Source organism: Lepidochelys olivacea, assembly GCF_965140295.1.
Source record: "Lepidochelys olivacea isolate rLepOli2 genome assembly, chromosome: 1".
In the NCBI taxonomy this organism is placed as follows: Eukaryota; Metazoa; Chordata; order Testudines; family Cheloniidae; genus Lepidochelys; species Lepidochelys olivacea.
In genome coordinates, this window is record NC_140411.1 from 288,946,829 (window position 1) to 288,962,848 (window position 16,020).

Consider the following 16,020-nt stretch of genomic DNA (forward strand, 5'->3'; position numbering starts at 1 on the left):
CTGTGCATCTCTCTATCAGTGTTATAGAGGGATAACAACTTATGAGTTTACCCCATATAAGCTTTATACAGGGTGAAATTGATTTATTTGGGGTTTGGACCCCAGTGGGAGTTGGGTATCTGAGTGCTGGAGACAGGAGCACTTAAGTTTTCAGTTAAGCTTGCAGCTTGTGGGGGGATGTGGTTCAGACTTGGATCTGTTTGCAGCAGGCAAGTGTGTCTGGCTCAAACCAGGCAAGAGACTGAAGTTCCAAGTTGGCAGGGAAAACAGGCTCAGAGGTAGTCTAGGCACATCAGGTGGGTTTCTGTGATCCAACCAGGCACCAGAACTTATGCTTGCTGCACTTCCTCTCCTCATAGCCAGTACCCAGGCCTCTAGGGTATCCTTGAAGGGCTGACCAGAAGGGGAGGGCGTGGTGCACAGTGCAAGAGAGAGATCACCTCAGGGGAAGCAGAAATGGTCTCCCCCTGAGATAGCCCAGGAGAGGACCTCTCATCATCACCACCTTCTTTATATACACCTCCTCCCACCTGCCAGAAAGGCTTTTATCAAGAGCAGCATCTGTCATCTTGGGTGAGCATGTGAGGGAGGGCAACCCCTGCACCCAAGCAGGATCATCAGCTGGGGGAGGAGATGAGGTCAGCAGCAGAAGCAGGGCCTACACCCTCCTGAGCAGTGCAGGTGCTGGACACCCCTCCACACCAGGCCAAGAGACAGTCCCTGTGGATGTTCCCCAAAACCCATCAGAGGAAGCAGCAAGCCTTCCCTAATGAATGGACCTGGTACAGGGCACCAGGAATGACCCCTCCAAGCTCCCCTTGCTATGCAGTCTGTCAGCAGAACAAGATGACATGGCAGAGAATGGGGTCCTTAGGGCTCAGCCTAAGAGTGCTGAAGAGCAGTGTTAGGGAGGAATGGTGAGATGGAGGTGAAGACATGTACACCTAGGTCCTCCAGGGGTTTGAGGGGCACAAAAGAAGTCATCCCTGAGATGCCTTTCTCCACTACCTCCTGGGCAGCAGCCTCTGATGTCAGGTAGAGGACCTTCCCATACATCTTGGAGGCTGCTTCAAGGGCCCCACCACCCATGACAATGCCCACACAAAAGTTTTGATGTGGGGCAAGGCAGCCCCCAGGAAGCAATGGATGCTGTGCCTCCCGGTCAGGGTGGGGCAGGGGGCCTTGCCCCTGTTGATGTTGGATGAGACAGTGGCAGCAGGGGGCAAATGGCGATGAGGCAGCAGACTAGAGTTCAGGCACCTGGGCATAAGCTCAGGGTTCCAATTGGCAGATATGCTGAAATTCACAGCTAGAACTGAAGTCCATTAGAGCTGGGCTTTGAACATACAAAGTGCCTCACAATGTTAAGTACTCTGAATAATTAGGTCCTGGTCATCTCAAGCTGGGTATCCACAATTAGAAATTTTTGAACCTTAATGTGTGCCTCAGCTTCCCATTTTACAGATGGTGGTATCACATCATTCCCTCACCCCATAGAGATGTTTTAAAATTAATGTATGTTTGTGAAGCACTCATATTACAGTGATAAGTGCCACAGAAAGCCCCATGAGGAAATTATTCAAACCCTTAACTGAAAACTGAATTATCTGCAGTAACACACGTTGACAATGAGGATAAAACAAAATAGTGGTGCTCACTAAATGAGCAGTTATTCATCTATTCTGTGTACTGACCGAGGAAGGGGTCTTGTGGAAAAAGCAGTATGTGATAATGTCATGTAAGAAACAATCATAATGCATAAGCAAACAAGGGGCTGAATTAAGGTGGCACAGGCAACCTTAATTCTACTATTTCCTAACTAAGTGCTTGACTAAGGTTGCAAAGTGTTTAAACTGCGTGTGAGTGAGAGAGAGAGAAAAAGAGCTAATTCTGGACCTAGCATGGCATAAATATTTATTAGAATAAGTAAGTTTGCCCAAGATCAAATAGAAGTATGTTAGTCCACTTCATAGAGACTTTAGTCATAACATGCTGATTTTAGAGATAAGGTAATTGTATAAAAACACAATAGTTAGGTAACACTTTCAAGTACCCCAGAACAGCCACCGAACATCAAAAACCCTTTTTATAGATCGCTTCCTTTAGTGTTTTTTCCACAGGGAAAGAAAAATTCAATGTGGTACCACTAGTGCTCTGAACCTCCCACATGTCTAGGTAACACTAGACAACATTTGTAGTCCTGGTCATCAATGGGCACTTACTCACCCATATTAAACTGGATGGATTCCTATGACCTGTGTTATGCAGGATGCCAGACTATGATCATAATGGTTCCTTTTGGTCTTAAGATCTATGAAGCCTCACAGTGCAAAATGCACATTATGTCTAAACTTGTTAAACCCGTATTTACTGGCACTGTTAAAACACTACACAAAACATTCAAGTAGTAGATAATTGTAATGCAAGCCCTTGCATGGCAATCCAAATTTATTGAACTACTGATGCTAAGTCATACAAAATTGCACCACTTTTAATTAAGGCTTTTAGTTTACATTTGGCCACCTCAAAGCAGTTGTAACATTAGGTTGGTCAATTTAAATACTGTGGCTCCCTGTTGGATATACACACAATCTTTACACCCAAACGTTAATTCATACAAAGCAACAAGGCATTGTTAAATAAATCAGCAAAAGTTAATTACTGCAACTTAGGCCCTGTGACCAATTACACATGATTAAAATTACTTCCCACATTCACATCCACAGTACTCTTCCACCATTTAACATCTCAACCAAAACGTTACACATGTAAAACAATCACTAACAGGCAAAAGTACTAAAACCTGTATATTTGGTATTGCAAATACACTTATGCATGAGCAAGCAAGGGAATTAACAGTGAGAATCTACAGCTGCAGAAGCCTGAAAATGATTTACAAAATTGTTAAATCATTAAAAAAATCATTTTAAAATATACACTTCTTGTTGTAGACCCCCACTGTACACACAACTATAAACATTGTTCCCTATGTAAACAAGGAAAAGGAAACATACAATAAAAGGTTGAAAAGTCTGGACATTTCCTTCCCAACAGATATTAAAGGCAATGTCTTTAGTCAGACATACTGAAAGGACTCTTATTTTAAAGACTAGATCACTGTCTCCACAGGTTTTTCCTAAAATTAAAAAACTAAAGCTGTTGTGTTAATCAAAGCGGTTTTGTATAATATGATGATGATGATCCTGTATTTCTTTAAAAAAAGTTACAATAAGCTACAAATACCGATGAAGCAAAGTTATCTGGAGTAGTCTATATAGGAGCTCTTTGGACTTTCTTTTATTATGCTAAAATAGTGGTGCTTTCAGGATTTACATTATTGTACTCTCCAATAGAAAGTATGGGGATTATTGAAGTATACAGTACACAGTTTTCATACATGTACAACATCGGTGGATGAATGTCTCTTATCAGTAATACTGGATGTAGGCTCTGGTTTTACCAGTTGCATACAGTTAGAATATTTATAAGTAAAAATCTCTCGTGACACTGGAAAGTGATTACAATGTGCAAACTGATGTAGTAGCTTTCATCCACTTCTTAAAGGGTACCACCACAGGAAAGTCCATTTAAAATGTTGGTAGGTTTAATAAAGTTGGAATGCTGGCACTGTTGAATTGGGCAACAGTTCTTCAGACCTGTAATGATGAAACAGGAGATTAGTATTAAAGCACAGTTTTCTAGGATTGAAGAGTTCTGCATCTCAGTGTAACAAAGGTGAATTAGTAAATTTTGAAAGTAGCATTTAAGACCCTCACTCAGTAGTGTTTACAGACCCAGTGACGTCGTCAACTTCAAATCTAATGAAATTTAACAGTGAAATACAGTCGTATTTTTAAGTGCAACTTGCAACAATAGGTAGAGTTTGATTTAAATTATGTCCCTTTAAAAAATTAAATATCCATTACCTATTACTAACACACATACCCCCCACCCGCCAAAAAATCAGCTCTCAAAAGTTCTGCATTTGGTCTGAAACAGCTCACGCACATGCTTAGGAAACAGGCCTCAACTTTCACACTGGAAAGTAAAAAGTTGTAAGACATTTATACCAGCAACTTTTTTCTTTAAGTCATGTGAAATGATGCATTTGACAGATTCTGGATCAGGTACAAGGGAAGATTATAATAAAAATTGTTAAAAGGGCTCTGAAAATTAAGGTTTTTTTTAAAAACTTTCAAAAATTTTTATAGCACACTTAATCCAACCCTTCATGAACCGATTTAGTTCAACAAAATGGGTTTTAAAGATCTTTTTCCAAGTGTATTTTGGTCAAAAGCAAAATTTTACAAGTACATTAAACACAATTTAGTTATAAAAGGGACCTTAGAAAAGGAGGTCAGATTGGTTAAGGAGGATATTGTGAGAAAGGGGGACTAGCTTTATGGGCCAATCAGCCAATGTGTCACCATAACTGAAGTTTGATAAGTGCATTTTATTACTTGTGTACTAGTGCATTACCTGGCCTTTTGCCTCAATACTCTAAAGTCATGGGTATTCACTGTAATTGGACACCTTTCACTTTCACCCTTTCAATGAAAACAGCCTTGGAAGCTGCCTCTTTAAAAGTTTCAGAAAACTAATCAGATGGAGAAGTTATGATAAATTTTGAAATGGGAACGTAGCATTATACGGGAAGAGGAACAAAAAAAAAAAAAAAATCTACCCAAAGAGGTACCCCAGGTTTATTAAAAAATAAGTGTAAATTAAGTGTAGTTTCTACCTTTGTACCTTCCTTGTTAAATATTAAGAAGCAATGAAAAGCAGGAGTTTAAGTTTTCCTTTAAAAATTTCTTTCCATGTGCTCTGCCTACTGTGAGTCACTAGTGCAGTCATGTGAAGAACTAATCTCCAACACTTGGATTTGTAAAGACATTAGATGGGGAGCAAAAAATACCAAACAGGTGGATGCTGATGCCCCATAGGCACACCATTTGTCAGTGTGAATTTAATGGGATTAGGGAAATATAGGCAGAATGCATTTAAATGACCTTAAACAGTAGCATCCATCATTTGCTATTAGAACCTTGTGATTCTGATGTAGAGTGATTGAAGTGGTGAGACTATGCAGCATCAAAGTATCAAACCCCCAATTTGTAGTACCAGGTTTAAAATTTCAGTGACTCAGCCATGAACAAAAATCTTTGTTTGCTTGATTCTTGGATAAACTCTACACATGATTGAGTTTAAGCAGATTAACTTTCACTTCTGTACCAGCTTGCATTTTACACTGGTGATGAGCCCAAACCATGCAGTTAGGGTATGGATTATTATTAATGCATAGAATACTACCACTTCTACCAGTGTTCAGGGGCATCTATCCAGGGTTTTGGTCCAGACCCATCAGTTTACCTTTTTCTTGACAATCTCTCCAGATGCTTCTGGAACCAAACAATCTCAAATTTTATTTGGATTCAGACACTTCACTCAGCCTAGACTGTTTTTTTGGCCAGATACTGGAAAAGACAAGACCATGCACGGTCTGAATTTTAAGACAGGTCTGCATGTTATCATGGCACTAATGATACCATAGCTCAGACAGCAAAACTCCTTCCACTCACACAAGCTTCAAATACACTGAGTGGGAGGGCTGAGGCAATCCTGTACTAGAACACCAGAAAGAATAGAACTACTGAAATGCAATCCTATCCATTTGAACAGGCTACTGAAGGGGGACAACACACCTGAAAGAATCAAGGTGAACCAGTGACAGTTATCCACTGACAGCACAACCACAAGAGTATAGCATTGTCTCCATATCCAGGCTGAAAACGCAAGTGACCAGGAAAAAGGAAATCACAGGACACCCTGTGATGTCAGTGACTCACCAATTTCTCAGAAATCTTGCCAAAAAAAAGTGCAGGCTTGAGCTTGCTCTTAGCTTTCTTAAAATAAGGCATTAGTTAATTGTCACACCAAAAAAACTTAATCTAGTAAACCAATAGCTCCAGGTAAAAAAAGTTTCAAGGAGTGATGCATATGAAACATGATTTTGACCAATAGCTCGCTTCCAAATATACACATTGCAACGTATCTTTCAAAAAAATAAAAATGAATAACTCCTCTATCAGGACAATGTACTCTTAAGTTAGGGAAATCTACACAAGGCTCTTACAGTCCAGAGCAAGTTGTTAAATATAGCTTAACACACATTCTATAAGCCTATGTACATATTTACAGCAAATCACATACCAAAAGATGACATTTTAGCTGTAGTATACTACAGTCTTCCAGAACTGCAATTTTGTCAGTAAGATACATTTTGTTTAATCGGACTTCATACAAGCCTGCCTATTTTTGGCTAGCTACATTTAATGCTTTAAGATATCTCATATGATATTTACATTTTCTGATGCCTATGCAAGGTGGTTTTTTTAGCCAGTCAAAAGATTTTGGTCCATCAGTGTGAGAGGCATATCTTATACATGCCTTTGCATTTGACTCTGGAATGGAAGAGCCCCAAAAACTATTTTAAATACTTTTATTTCTATGTACAAACAAACAAACCAACCAACCTCAGATCCTATTTTGCACTCCTATTCTTTAATAGCTAAATTGAACCTCTGAAAACGGTTAGTGGTAGCTCAACAACAAAAAAGCTGAGAAAATTAAGAAAGTGAGCGAGCTTACCTGGCTCAGAGCTACAATACATCTATGAATTAAAGTAGCTGACACGATGACTTTTTGCGTGCTTTTCCAGGCACTGGAGTTTTTCTGTTAATTTGCCGCACCAGGTCATAAAAGATCTGCGAGCACAAGAAGTTCTTAGTTTAGGCAATTTAAGCCACTTCTCTGACTTCTAGCCTCTAAGCTTTTCATGCGTTTGTTCACTTAAAAAATGTGCACGTTTAAACCTTCATGTTTTGCGATCTATTTAAAATGTGACTACATGTTTTCTGTCTCCCCCTCTAGTTAAAGCTGCCAAGGTATAATACTTCACTTAGCACCAAGAGCAGCTTGTCTTGCAGGCAAAGTTTCCTGTATCCACATATATTTGAACTGTATTTCGTATTTCACACTCCAACACGATTAACTACATGCATCATTTTGATTTGTAATTAAGTGTTCAGGTCAAATACAGTGGACAAAATTGAGCCATAAGCAGTTTGTCTTTTGTAGAATCACTCCTTCTAAAGAGATAATGTCCCTTTAAGAGGATTCTACTAGAATTCTACTGTATATTTTAGAATGTTACATGCTTTTAACCAGTCAGATATAAATTACACATTTGATAAGATCCATCAATTTAGTATTTAAATATGAGGAAAAAAATCAGTACTCAGATATTAAACGAGTTATTAGACTATCCTGATTTTTAATCAAAATAAAAGTTTCATTCAGCAGCTTCCTCAGGGGTAAAATGTGGCAATAATTGAAAAGCTCACAGCAAAAAATGCATAAACTAGGACAGAAAGTGTAGGAACACATCTAATTTGGAATTGTATGAGGACTAGAATTTCGTGAGAATGCTAATTTAGATGCAAGTCAATCAGATCTAAATACTACAATTAAATAGCATGTGCTTCACTTATAAATAAGGTTCTTCCTCCTCTCAATCGCTGAACATCTTGAAACAAGTTCATAGGTTGTAGCTGCACTAGTTAGTTCCCGGGGCATTTTCCACATTGGAATATAGTCTATTCCTATCCATTTCTACTGCATGAAGTTCTAATCCAATAAAAAGCATTACTTTTACCATTAACAAAATGGATTTATCTATTGGCTAACAGGTAGTCTCCAGAAATTCTAAATAGGAAAGTATACATATTAGCTGTGATATAGTTTAAAATTAGATCTGCTTAAGGCCTACAAGACCCCAAAAGATCATTTATATTAACACAATTGGTAACAACATTTGTACAACACATTTCTTGTGGCAGGGATACTCCCTACTGGTCTCCAAAGAAACTACCCTGCAGCTCCATCTCTATCACAAGAGTAAAAAAACTTGAAAAAGCAAGAGCGCAAGTGTTCTGCCCAATGTGTTTTCAATGAACAATTGAGTACAATAATGAATTGCTTGCATGTTCGGTGAAAAATCTGTAACAAGCAGAAATGAAAGCAGTTGCAAGCCCAAAGCCTTAAGTTTATACTAGGAAGCTAGCTGTAAACAGCTAGGTAAGTCTTAATTACAAACATCTGACAATGTAAAATTTTTTGCAGCAATAGGGTACAGTTCTGCCCACTGAAATCTAAGGGAACTTAACATGAAGTTCAGAATTTTGTCCTTAGATAGCAAGCAGCAGCAGCAAGTTGTTAGAAAAGCAATTCACTCATTTTTCATAAGGTATTAAGCCTTACCTCATTAACATTTATTTTTGATTTTGCAGAAGACTCTAAGAATGCACAGTTATTCCACTGCCTTGCTAGATTTTGTCCTTGCTCCTTTCCCACAACTCTTTCATCTTCCAAGTCACATTTGTTGCCAACTAGAATCATTGGCACCTAAATAGGACAGATATTTTAATTTATATATAAACAAAGCCAGAAGCTGAATTTCAACTGATGGGGAAGGGAGAAGAGAGAGAGAAAAAAGCAACGCAAGAGAAACCGGATATCTTACATGAAGCAAATTTTGTGCTACTTGTTAACAGTTACATCAAGTCACTTTGATTTGAAGATGATGAGGTTACAGAACTGTAAACTGAACTGCTGATTATCCCAGGATCTGGTCACATGTACAAAATACTTCAAGTTCATTTTATTAATCAGCTCAAGCTATTCACCCCAAAGCCTCTCCTAACTGAAGACTGCCAGCTGTATTCAGCTACTGAAAAAAAAACTACTTCACTGGTTAAATTACAAGTTGAGATCACACAGCTCCTGTTCAAGTTTCCCACCCTTTCTGAACTTGAACTCTGACTTCAGCAGCACATGTGAAGAGGTGGAGGGTAGCAGTTGTATGGGTTTGCCATGTTTTACTACACTGTAGTTACTATTTTTTTTCAATGTGTACAATGGTTATATTTCTCATAAAAAGCAAACACCAAAAAAAACAAAACTTCTTCCAAGCCCCCAGAACCTTGTTTTCAGCCACATTACGGTGGAAAGGTTGCTCTTGCACATTCAAATCAACCATGTATAAATTGATAACCACAGTATTAGCGTTTTGCTCTAACCTGAGGCCCACATCAAGAGAATTCACTCCCTCTGGTGCTGACCTTATGTAAGTTCTCTAACTAGGTGGATCTTTGTTCTGAAAGGAGCAGTGTCATTACTTGACTAAGAAGCTTCCACATATAGATGGAGTTTCAATGAGCAACTGCGCTTAAGGAAAGGGCTATCTGGAATTCTCTGGACCATGACACCCTGAACACAGGCCTAGTCCTTTTTTTTGGCAACAATGAGCGTAATTAAACCACGGAACAACTTAAGGTTTGTGGTAGATTCCCCATCACAACATTTAAATCAAGACTGGATGCTTTTCTAGAAGGTATGCTTTATAGTTCAACAGGAATTATTTTGGAGAAGTTCTATGGCCTGTGTTATACAGGAGGTTGTGTTAGATGATCAGAGTGGTCCCTTCTGGCCTTGGATTCTATGAATCCTCCAGGTCCTATTGGACCAGGATTCTTTAGAAAGTATCTGTATTGTCTAGTTTGTATCACTGTGTAAGACCCTTCACTGCACTTACCTGAATGGCTATCCGCAGTATGCAATATTTACTTCACAAGAAATTTAACAGTTAATTATTCAATTCCCAAATTTCACATTTACCAGAATGTTTACAGATACAGCATGAACACAGCCAGTTGTTTGATCAGTTAACACATTCAATACCTCAACTACCCAAGAAATCTATGAACAATGCACAGTTTCTTAAAAGCATTTATTTTAAAAAGCATTAAATAGAGTCTTAAAAGTTCAGTTGAATCGTGTTAAAGCACAAGGATAAGGCCAATTATATAGCCTATTTTTTGGTTTTTAATATTGAATTTTAAGTTCATTTCCCTAACCCACCAATGCTCCCTCTTACCTACATACATACCTATTCAGTCTACCTTGGCAGTAGTTGAAAGGAATAAGTGCAGCAGTAATCACAGCAGCATGCCTTACTCAGAAGTAGGAGTAAGAACATATTCTGCAGTGTGGAATAGCCAAATTCAAAGAAAGACCACCAGTGAAATAAAAAAACCCAAGTACCTCAGAAGTATCTCCCCCTATAGTATCTGAGCAACAAAGAACCTGCTTCAGAGGGTAGGAAAAGGTATTCATTCTTCTTTCCCAGCTCTTAACATTCAGAAAGACCCCTCCACTCTAAGCAGCCAAGAGGGAGAAGTAGATTGGGCTCTGAGTGTATAAACTGCACTGTGAGCCATATATGGCCCTCTAGAACTTCACAGATATTAATGGGACTGTAAACTGAACACTCTCAAAGGTTTCTCCTGTGTGCTCAAAAGAGAAAATCTAAGAAATATTGATCTGCATCCCTCTATGTCTCCCTCAGAAAGGAACTTACGAAAGTGTCAACATTTCCTACTCTAATCCTCCAAAAGTTAACTTTACACTGAACTGAGAACAGCAGTCCAGGTGCCTCTGAAGTATTTCAAGCAAGACAGCTAGAGGACAAGTGAGCTACCCCTCTCCAGCAGCTGCAGTATTTTTCAGACAGCTCAGAGAATTTACTTTTGTTAGAGAAAAAATTAGGAGCCAATTTACCTTCTGAAGATATAATCTATCAGATGCCTGCAAAGTTTAGCAACTGAACAGGAACAGGGAGAAGGTAGAAGCAAAGGCACAAAAACCCAAGACCTGTAGTATGTGTTTTACACACGAACAAAAGGAAGGAGTAGAGAAAAGATTCACTATTTCCTTTGACACCTTATTTACATAAATTGATGTTAACCATTGTAATAAGCCAGAACCCATGACAAGGTTAGTGATGTCACATGCATTTTTAATTTAAACATGGTTAAGACATCAAGCCTCTGAAACCAGCCAATTAGAATATTTTGTCTAATACCCAGAACCTTAATGTTTAGTTGTTACTGTACCAGTACATGTCTTTGTTTTGCTCTACTAATAAGGCAGTCACAAGAGCAATTAAGGGAACTTATTCAGACCCTGCAATTAAGATGCTGTGTGTGATGCACACACTCTCATGCTCACATCTCCTCTGATCTGCTATCCTGTGACTTTTACATTGGAGACAGAGCTGAAACGTGACAACAGCACCAAAGGTAGCCTGGGAATAGGATACCAGGCAACCTCTGTCCAACAAGAGCTGTGGCCTCAGTCAGAACAGTGAACTGCACCCAATTTTTTTTTTTTCTGCAGGCTTATTTGCCCCCCGCAAAAAGACAAACTGGAATACAACAAAAAATTAGGAGTGTCCTTGGAAAATACGAAAGAAGTAGGGCTGATCCATCACAGTTCACTCACAAAATTAACTCAAAAAAATTAATCGTGATTAATCGCAGTTTTCATTGCGCTGTTAAACAATACCAATGGAAATTAAATATTTTTGGATGTTTTTCTACATTTTCAAATATTGATTTCAATTACAAGTATACAAAGTAGACAATTCTCACTTTATATGCTTATTTTTGTTACAAATATTTGCACTTGAAAAATGGCAAACAAAAGAAATAGTATTTTTCAATTCACCTCATACAAGTACTGTACTGCAATCTCTATTGTTAAAGTGCAACTTACAAAAAAAAATCTACATTTGTGTTATGTAACTACAATCAAAACAATGTACAACTTTAGAGCCTACAAGTCCATTCAGTCCTACTTCTTGTTCAGCCAATCGCTAAGACAAACAAGTTTACAGGACATAATGCTGCCCTCTTATTTACAATGTCACCTGAAAGTGAGAACAGGAGTTTGCATGGCACTTTTGTAGCTGGCATCGCAGGGTCTTTACGTGCCAGTTATGCTAAACATTCATTTGCCCCTTCATGCTTCAGCCACCATTCCAGAGGACGTGTCCATGTTCATAAGGGGGTTCTGCTCGATTGGCTGAACAAGTAGGACTGAGTGGACTTGTAGGCTATAAAGTTTTACGTGGTTTTGTTTTTGAATACATTTTTTGTACATAATTCTACATTTGTACCTTCAATTTTTATGATAGAGATTGTGCTATTGTACTTGTAGTAGATGAATTGAAAAATACTATTTTTTTTTTTAGGGCAAATTTGTAATAAAAATATAAAGGGAGCATGTACAGTTTGCATTCTGTGTTGTAAGTGAAATCAATATATTTGAAAATGTAGAAAATATCCAAAACTATTTAAATAAATGGTATCCTATTAACAGTTTGATTAATCGTGCAATTAAGCACAATTATTTTTTTTAAATCGCTTGACAGCCCTAAAAAAGTTGATATCATTTGGTAGAAAATACATGGCTGTGGAACCTAGCTATAGCATTCTAAGATTTCCAACTGATTTGGTGGAAAGAACAGTTTTGATGCAATTTACTCAAAGCTGTTTGCCAAATTTTTAGCCTTGTCAGAGAAAATTTGCTTCTGCACTGCTCTGTCTTTCCCTAAGTATCCTTTCCTAAAAGACTGCAATAACGCATGATGGGGCAAACACTCAGAGAAGGCTGTGTTATTCAGATATCTGAAGTGAAACCAAACTTATGCAACATACTTAATTTCTGACCTTGAATTAATGACAAACAGCTGAGTTACTTACCTGTAACTGGAGTTTTCAAAGTGGATAATGTCCATAATTCCCACTCTTTGCCTGTGCATACTTGCCATTGGACCCAAGAGCTGCTGTTTCAGGAAAGTTTGATGCACACTGAGTGGCTGGCACTCAGTGTGCATCAAACTTGTATATAAACACATGGGACATGTGTGTGACGTAAACAAACACCTATATACAAACACACGGGAAATGTTCCCGCTTCAGTTTCCATTATCTGTTAGATGTAAATAATCCAAAGTGATTTGGGAATGGCAAGTAGAGCAGATAGGATTAGCTATTTGGAGAACTTCAGTTCCCAATAAGTAGCCCAGATTTTAACTCCATACATCGCACTTCTTGTGGAATAAAAAGCAGTAACCCATAAACACACCGATGAGAAGGTTATAAGGCTAAGAATTAAAGGGGGGGCGGGAGAGAATCTAATCTGATCAGTGTATCAGGTTCCATGTCACATTTTAAAATTATGATATGGTTGGTATAGACTAGAAGCTGCTTTACCACTAGATTTCCTGAGGTACCCTCGAATACACTTGGAAAAGCCCTGAAATACAGCTATTCATTTAAAATGAGATTTTATGTACAGTGACCCCTTTTTAAAATGAGATTTGCTCCTTCTATTCAAAGTCAGATCTGCTTAATGAAGCAAGAAGTTAGTTTTACTTCCAAAACTTGTTAGTTCTGCAGGGCTAACAAGAGAAGAGAAGAGCAAACTGGATTCCATTCCTTCTTGTGCAGTGCCTCAGTAGAATTGTTTACTTTATCTCCATTTACAGGCAAATTACCCTGTGAAAACCCACCAAATACAAGGTTACACAGTATATCACAATTTAGTTCACAGGGCTGAGATGATGCACAAGAGAAAAGAAGCCAGCTGATAGCACTAGCAACTAGAAAAAAAACCTAACATTTGACATGGATGGCACCGAAACAGCCCCACAAAGCCTTTTTACTTAATTTTTCAAAGCAGAACTGCACTTTACGTCCTACAGTTTGTCAAGCAAGACTTCGTTGAGTTTTATTACTTGAATACAGATTGGATGATCTGGCCTTGAGGAGTTTACCTAGACCTAGCTTGCGCTCTTCATAGATTCCAAGGCCAGAAAGGATAGTTGTGAGTTAGTCCAGTGGTTTTCAAGCTGTAGTCTGCAGACCCTGGGGGTCTGCGGACTATGCCTACGATTTCCAAATGGATCCATACCTCCATTTAAAATATTTTAGGGGTCTGCAAATGAAAAGATTGAAAACCATTGATCTAGTCAGACCCCCTGTATAACACAGGCCACAGAAATTCACCAAAATAATTCCTAGAGTATATCTTTTAGACAAACATCTAGTCTAGATTTAAAAATGGTCAGTGATGGAGAATCCACAACTGTTGGTAAGTTGTTCCAATGGTTAGTTACTCTTAACTATTTACACCTTATTTCCAATCTTGATTTAACAGGAAAAACTATGAAACCATGTAAAGAGGATTGTTTTTAGCCAAAGTGGCAACCTGGAACTCTCATCCTCTACATCAGTTCTCTTCTCCCTTCTTCCTCCACTTCTTTTGAATGACTTTCAGATTTGAGTTTATGAAAGTAGTATACATGTTTCAGTACCAAATCATTCTAAATACACCTCTCAGGCAGCCTTTGGATTTTTCCTATTTGCTCAGAAAAGCCTGACAATTTGAATGAAGACTCAATTTAAAAATCTTTTTCGAGTTGCCTTGGTTTTCATCCAATTCCTTACAATGCTCGTTTGTTGCTAAATAGAAAAATAACTTGTTCGGGTTTGGATGAAAATAAGAGATTCACATTATCTAGAAATTACTTTCTTCCTCCATTCAGGACACTGGGATGATATTTGTTCTTAGGGTTCCATTAGAGAGAAGAGAATTAACTGAGGTGAAGACATGCACCAGATCTTGTGCATGTACTAGTACACCCACAACAAACTTTCCTGAAATTTAAGAGTTCAATGTCTCCTGGGTCCATGCAGTAGTGGTAGCAGATGTAGCTATATCTATTCAGGGAAATTAGTCAAGATTCCTCATGAACATTAAATAGATTAACTAAAAGCTGGAGGTAGCTTCCCTCCGCCCCCCCCATTAATGTCTGTTACAGTAAACAAGATTATGATCTTCAGAAGCCAACAAAACAAATGATTCTAAAAAGGAAGTGGAACAGGGTGTTACTAGTTGATATCACTCCCTTTAAAATATTTCAAAATAAGACATTTGTTACTCAGCTGTTCACATTAAATCTACCTCTTTCCTTTATGCAATAATTTTTTTTGCTCCTCAACACAAGTTTAAGCAACACTCAAACTTTTGAAAGTTATCCCTCACTCAAGTGATAAATTATCCATATACATCCTATACCGTAGTAATATAGCCCCAATTAAATGCTGAAATGCTCAGTCTCATTAAGATTTTCAAGACCAGTCATTAGTAACAGAGGGATATAAATTAAGATTGTGTGAAAGTAATACTAAGCTTAGTCTTGCAAGTACTATTTCAAAAAAGGAAACTGTTGAAATCCTCCATTTTGATTAACAATGACAGTCTTTCTGTAAGCAAGAAATTCAAATGTGTGTCCACAGCTAAAATACTCATTTTATAACAATACCGTTGAAAGCAAAATTGGGTTGTAGCTAACTGTTATAAGCACTCACAGAACAACAGTGAAGTCTGAAATTGCAAGACCAAACTCAGCAGCTTTAAAGACAGGGGTCCTTTGCAGAACTTTTGTTTTAGATGTACTAGTCAAAATAAGTTTAGAGATACACTTACAGAGTACTTAAAAGCAAAAGATTAACAGACTATGTGACAGATTCACCTTAGACACCATACAAAAGTACATATGATTTTTTTTCCTGACTGCTTGATGCAGAAGTCACGTTTTCAGTACAATGCACATACTGGTCAATTTGCCTTTCAAATTAAAGCCTGGAATGAATTCAATGATGTATCTGATCAAAGCAAGTACAGCTCTAAAAAGCATTTATAATGAGGACTTTAAATACAATTTTTTTTCTACAAAAACAGGGGACTGCTCACATCATCAGTGTCTTTGACCCGAAGAATCTGTTCTCTTAGGTCTTGTAAGTCATTAAATGTGGACTGTGCTGTGATGGAATATACTAATGCAAAGCCTTGTCCATTTTTCATATACAGGTCTCTCATTGCTGTAAATTGTTCCTGTAATGAAAAAAAGACATTCAATGGTTAATTTGAATTTCTTTCTAGATGCTGCCAGATCACCAATATGCACATAAAGCCAGACAAGGATCACGAGTGGTGAAGTTTTACATTTTTGGAACACAAATTGCACTTCAAAAAGCTTATCCTGTCCATTGT

At 38.0% G+C, this 16,020-nt stretch overlaps 1 protein-coding gene across 1 annotated transcript in view; it reads right to left on the minus strand.

The window, feature by feature from the left end:
- Positions 1 to 2,415: 2,415 nt before the first annotated feature.
- RAP1B (RAP1B, member of RAS oncogene family) overlaps positions 2,416 to 16,020 on the minus strand; it is a 75,877-nt gene continuing 62,272 nt past the window's right edge. Inside the window, exons 5-8 of the mRNA XM_084650165.1 lie at positions 15,721 to 15,861; positions 8,320 to 8,463; positions 6,649 to 6,764; positions 2,416 to 3,656 (exon numbers count right to left, since the gene is read on the minus strand). Coding sequence (XP_084506291.1) covers positions 6,678 to 6,764; positions 8,320 to 8,463; positions 15,721 to 15,861 — 372 coding nt within the window. The 3' untranslated portion in view covers positions 2,416 to 3,656; positions 6,649 to 6,677. The remainder of the gene's footprint in view (positions 3,657 to 6,648; positions 6,765 to 8,319; positions 8,464 to 15,720; positions 15,862 to 16,020) is intronic.